Genomic DNA, 5,844 nt, shown 5'->3' on the forward strand with positions numbered 1-5,844 from the left:
AATTTGGAGGCCTCCTTCTAGAATCCGGGGCCTCCAGGATCCAGGTCCCGGGATGCAGGCGGACTTCGCTTTCCACTCCTGAATCAGATCTGCGGCTCCAGCACCATTGCTGCAGTTTACTCAGGGGTTGAGGAGGTTGTTGTCAGTTGCGAGTTGGTTAGGTTGGTAGCTTTCGTGCCTGATGAGAAAGGATCTCTCTGTTGCTCACGCTGGCTTTTGCTCTCCCCCTCCCTCCCTGTAACATGCCAGCCCTTTAATATGGAGTGTCAGGGAGACGGTGACGTCACCCTGCCCGCTGGGTGGCGTCCCCTCGGTCCCACACGAGTTCAGAGACAGAGAAAGGCTCTGTCAGACTGCGCTCCACTTGGGGCTCTCCTGCCCCGGGTTTCCGCGTGCCCACACTTTCTGTGGTGGAGAGGACGCCCCGCCGCAATTCAGGCCATCATCATCCCCAGGCCGGGGTTAGAGCGCCATTCGCTCGGGCGAGAGCCCGGATCTTCGCGTGGAGCCCGCCGGAGTCCCACCCGCTGGATACGAGGACCCGCTTGGATGCTTCGCCTCCGAGCGCCCTCGGAAGATGGGCCGGCAGCCACACGCCTAAAGACACCCAGAGGTTACCAGGTATTGCCGGAACGGGCCACCCCGATCCGGCACACAGCTTGCAGGGCACTATTTGAGATCCCCAGCGGTAGGATTTTCCGCGTTAGGTTGAGGGGCAGCAGTGGGCTTCCGTGGTGACTGGTTTGGGAGTCGGGAGAACTAAGTTGGGGGTGGGGGGTCTTTGGCTCTTGGGCAGGATAGGGAAGTTCTCCAGCTTCCTTTCTCAGTTCAACTAACTTTTAATTGTCTCTTCTCCCCTCCCCACCCCACCCCCCAAAAAAAACAATGCCCCAGCCTAAACCTTAATTGTGTCTCCCCTCTGACGGGAGTTTCTGGGAGGGCTTGGGGTAAAAGTGAGGTGACGCTTCTGCCTGGTCTACTGCTGTCAAGGCTGCGAGTCCTTAATGTAGAGTCAGTTTCCCGCCCGGACTGGCCAGTCGCGCGCCTTGCTGGGGAGAGAGAGTTGGAGTTATCCCAGGGTCTTATTAAGCGAATATGAACCTTGTTTGGAAGGGAAATGAGCATCGAAGGGCCACTTGGCGAAGCTAGTGTCAGTTGTATCAGACTCGCCTGTCACTGAGCCTTGAACTGCCATGTAACGCCTTGTCCCCTGGAAATATTGTCTCTGATCTACCCGAAGTGGCAATCCAGGCTTTCCTCTCCTTTGATTGCCTCGAGGTTTGTTCAAGCTTCCTGGAGGCTGCCGAATGTAATGAGAGCTGAGGATCCAGGGGGCAGCAGGGCAGAGGCTGCTCTATAGATGCCACAGGGGCCCAGAGAGAGGACACGGATAAGAAATTGTGTGAGGGAGTAAGATTGTGTACCCTCTGAAAGCACTGTAATAGGGAACTCGCTGTACGTGGCCGAAAGGGGCCATGCTATGGCCTCTGGTGATTTTTTAGAGCAAAGCATAGCCTTGGCCAATGCGCTTGAAATGTAGCTGTGGAAAGATCACTGTTTGTTCTCCTAGGGAGTGAGCCGCTTTCCTGGTTTCCACTTAGTGGCATTGTCGCAAAAATTTATTTCCGCTTCCTTTTTCTGTATTTTCAACTTACTGAATATTTTCCCTCATTGTGGCATTCTGTTGACTGGAGGTGAAGTTAGAAATTTTACCGTAGGCTCAACCTGGGATTTCGACTTTCAACACTCCCAAAGATTACCTAGTCCTCCGATTAGCTGTATGGTGGGGCAGCTTTTCCCCATAAAGATACAGAGATATCGAAATAAATTAGGGGGAAAAAGTCACAGAAGGTGGTACACATCAAGCTAAAAAATTTGACTTTTGAAGTCTGCCAATGAAGATCCCCAAGAATTGTTCATTCCTGTGTACTGTTTCTGGGTTTAACACCCTTGTCTGTACTTACTTTCTTATCGTCATGGAAATGACAGGAAAACCGTTTTTAAATGATTACCATCTTCAATCATGTTTTTAAGCTACCTACCTATCTGAGACCAGAACCACTCAGTTCAGCAAGCAGGTTTTTTAAAAACTGAAACATCCTATTTTGGTGCAACTGTGTATATGGCATTGTATATTTTTCACTTTTTCAAAAAAAGTTATAATTACAGTAACAAAATATCTAATGGCAAGGATGAGGGAGAAGGGATTTCGTTTTGCTTTAATGACCCGTGTTTCAACCAATAATGAATTTCCCCAAGGAAACCACAGACACCACGAAAATAACTTTTTAAAGGGTTCTTGGGGTTACTTTTTAACCAAAATCAATCTATCTCCAAGCAAATAAGAATTATGTCTCTTTAAATTTGAGTTTCTATGCCAAGCCCGTTTTCCATAACTTTTATAATCTGTACTAGTTACAACTGTCATTACTACCTAATTTCTAGCAGACAAGCCATTTTATTCCAACAGCTTCTATAAATCCGGGATAAGGTCCTGGGTTTCTTAGGAATTCACTGCTTTTGAGCAAAATACATAGTTAATTCACTTTAAATGTTTAGAAGTGCAAATTCTTGCATTTCTAAAGGATGACCTTGAAGGAAATTAAGAGATGACTTTCTTGTGTTCAAAACTTGGTCACTTTTTCCCGTAATAATCATGTCTTAGAAAGTTATTCTAATTATTTGGTTAGCGACTCACCCCACCCCTCTATTTTAGTCTGAAAAGGCTCAAGTCAACGCTTTCTCCTTTCCCTTCCAGTGTCCAAGGCAGACCTGTAGGGCTCGGCCCGGGGTTCTGCGGCGGAGATGGCTTCCAGTCCGCTGCCGGGGCCCAATGACATCCTGCTGGCGTCGCCGTCGAGCGCTTTCCAGCCCGATGCGCTGAGCCAGCCGCGGCCAGGGCATGCCAACCTCAAACCCAACCAGGTGGGCCAGGTGATCCTCTACGGCATTCCCATCGTGTCGTTGGTGATCGACGGGCAGGAGCGCCTGTGCCTGGCGCAGATCTCCAACACTCTGCTCAAGAACTTCAGCTACAACGAGATCCACAACCGCCGCGTGGCGCTGGGCATCACGTGTGTGCAGTGTACGCCGGTGCAACTGGAGATCCTGCGGCGTGCCGGGGCCATGCCCATCTCATCGCGCCGCTGCGGCATGATCACCAAACGCGAGGCCGAGCGTCTGTGCAAGTCGTTCCTGGGCGAAAACAGGCCGCCCAAGCTGCCAGACAATTTCGCCTTCGACGTGTCACACGAGTGCGCCTGGGGCTGCCGCGGCAGCTTCATCCCCGCGCGCTACAACAGCTCGCGCGCCAAGTGCATCAAATGCAGCTACTGCAACATGTACTTCTCGCCCAACAAGTTCATTTTCCACTCCCACCGCACGCCCGACGCCAAGTACACTCAGCCAGACGCAGCCAACTTCAACTCGTGGCGCCGTCATCTCAAGCTTACCGACAAGAGTCCCCAGGACGAGCTGGTCTTTGCCTGGGAGGACGTCAAGGCCATGTTCAACGGCGGCAGCCGCAAGCGCGCCCTGCCCCAGCCTGGTGCACACCCCGCCTGCCACCCGCTCAGCTCTGTCAAGGCGGCCGCGGTGGCCGCCGCGGCCGCGGTGGCTGGAGGCGGGGGTCTGCTGGGCCCCCACCTGCTGGGTGCGCCCCCGCCGCCGCCGCCGCCACCGCCGCCCTTGGCGGAGCTGGCGGGTGCCCCGCACGCCCATCACAAGCGGCCGCGCTTCGACGACGACGAGGACTCGTTGCAGGAGGCCGCCGTAGTAGCCGCCGCCAGCCTCTCTGCCGCAGCCGCCAGCCTTTCTGTGGCCGCTGCTTCTGGCGGCGCGGGGACTGGCGGGGGCGGCGCTGGGGGCGGCTGTGTGGCGGGCGTGGGCGTGGGCGTGGGCGCAGGCGCGGGGGCGGGCGCCGGGGCCGGGGCCAAAGGCCCGCGCAGCTATCCAGTCATCCCGGTGCCCAGCAAGGGCTCGTTCGGGGGCGTCCTGCAGAAGTTCCCGGGCTGCGGCGGGCTCTTCCCGCACCCCTACACCTTCCCGGCCGCCGCCGCCGCCTTCGGCTTGTGCCACAAGAAAGAGGACGCGGGCGCCGCCGCTGAGGCCCTGGGGGGCGCGGGCGCAGGCGGTGCGGGCGCTGCGCCCAAGGCCGGCTTGTCCGGCCTCTTCTGGCCCGCGGGCCGCAAGGACGCCTTCTATCCTCCTTTCTGCATGTTCTGGCCGCCGCGGACCCCTGGCGGGCTCCCGGTGCCCACCTACCTGCAGCCCCCTCCTCAGCCGCCCTCAGCGCTGGGCTGCGCGCTCGGCGAAAGCCCGGCACTGCTGCGTCAGGCCTTCCTGGACCTGGCAGAGCCCGGCGGCGCAGCTGGCAGCGCCGAGGCCGCGCCCCCGCCAGGGCAGCCCCCACAGGTCGTGGCCAACGGCCCGGGGTCGGGCCCACAGCCTCCTGCCGGGGGCGCAGGCTCTCGGGACGCGCTCTTCGAGTCGCCCCCGGGCGGCAGCGGCGGGGACTGCAGCGCGGGCTCCACGCCGCCCGCGGACTCTGTGGCAGCTACCGGGGCAGGGGCCGCTGCTGCCGGGGCTGGCCCCGCGGGTTCCCGGGTTCCGGCGCCCCACCACCCCCACCTTCTGGAGGGGCGCAAAGCAGGCGGTGGCAGCTACCACCATTCCAGCGCCTTCCGGCCAGTGGGCGGCAAGGACGACGCGGAGAGCCTGGCCAAGCTGCACGGGGCGTCGGCGGGCGCGCCCCACTCGGCCCAGACACATCCCCACCACCACCATCATCCTCACCACCACCACCACCACCACCCACCCCCGCAGCCGCCGTCACCGCTGCTGCTGCTGCCCCCGCAGCCCGACGAGCCGGGTTCCGACCGCCACCACCCGGCCCCGCCGCCGCCGCCACCCCCTCCGCCCCCTCTTGCCCCGCACCCTCACCACCGAGGCCTTCTGTCCCCGGCGGGAACCAGCTGCAGCTATCCCAGCGAGGACAGCTCCGAGGACGAGGACGACGAGGAGGAAGAGCAGGAGGTGGACGTGGAGGGCCACAAGCCCCCCGAGGGAGAGGAAGAGGAGGAGGAAGGTCGAGACCCTGACGACGACGAGGAAGAGGACGAGGAGACGGGGGTCCTACTCGGGGACCCCTTAGTCGGGGGCGGCCGGTTCCTCCAGGGCCGAGGGCAGTCGGAGAAGGGGAGCAGCCGGGACCGCGCGCCGGCCGTCGCGGGCGCGTTCCCGCTCGGCCTGAACTCCTCCAGGCTGCTGCAGGAGGACGGGAAACTCGGGGACCCCGGCCCGGACCTGCCCCCACCCCCGCCGCCGCCCCTGGCCCCCCAGAAGGCGAGTGGCGGCGGCAGCAGCAGCCCGGGCAGCCCAGTTCACCATCCATCACTGGAGGAGCAGCCCTCCTACAAAGATGTAAATATCCCCTTTAGGCTCCTTCAAGCTAATTATTATTATTTAAATGCACCTTTAGGCTGAATCGGTTACATATGCGCAGGAAAGATGAATCACCAGATTTCCCCACAGAAATGAAATATTCAGTGTGTTTAGGAGGGCTTCTTTCCTGCCAGTGGTCCTCCGTAAAAACGTGGTTTCTGGTCCCTTTCATGATAATGCCTTTCAAAGGCTTTGGGGCCGCCTTTCCCTCTTATATTTCCGCTGGCTGCTTGTGGAAGTTGGAAAAGACCCTTTAACAGACCTGGTCCTTACTCTAATCCAACAATTCCCTTTGCCCCCCAACTGAGCACATTCGTTCCCCTAAAAGGAGCAAGACCACAAAACCGGAGCAGCCTGAATCACCCTACCCCTTTTCTTCTCTATAGTTCAGTGCCTCCCCCC

The 5,844-nt window shown here is 58.7% G+C and overlaps 1 protein-coding gene across 1 annotated transcript in view; it reads left to right on the forward strand.

The window, feature by feature from the left end:
• The first annotated feature begins 334 nt into the window (after positions 1 to 334).
• Positions 335 to 5,844, forward strand: part of SKOR2 (SKI family transcriptional corepressor 2) — a 45,966-nt gene continuing 40,456 nt past the window's right edge. The window contains exons 1-2 of the mRNA XM_023207512.2: positions 335 to 621; positions 2,759 to 5,421. Of these exons, the coding sequence (XP_023063280.1) occupies positions 2,806 to 5,421 (2,616 nt within the window). The 5' untranslated portion in view covers positions 335 to 621; positions 2,759 to 2,805. The remainder of the gene's footprint in view (positions 622 to 2,758; positions 5,422 to 5,844) is intronic.

Source organism: Piliocolobus tephrosceles, chromosome 18 (assembly GCF_002776525.5).
Source record: "Piliocolobus tephrosceles isolate RC106 chromosome 18, ASM277652v3, whole genome shotgun sequence".
In the NCBI taxonomy this organism is placed as follows: domain Eukaryota; kingdom Metazoa; phylum Chordata; class Mammalia; order Primates; family Cercopithecidae; genus Piliocolobus; species Piliocolobus tephrosceles.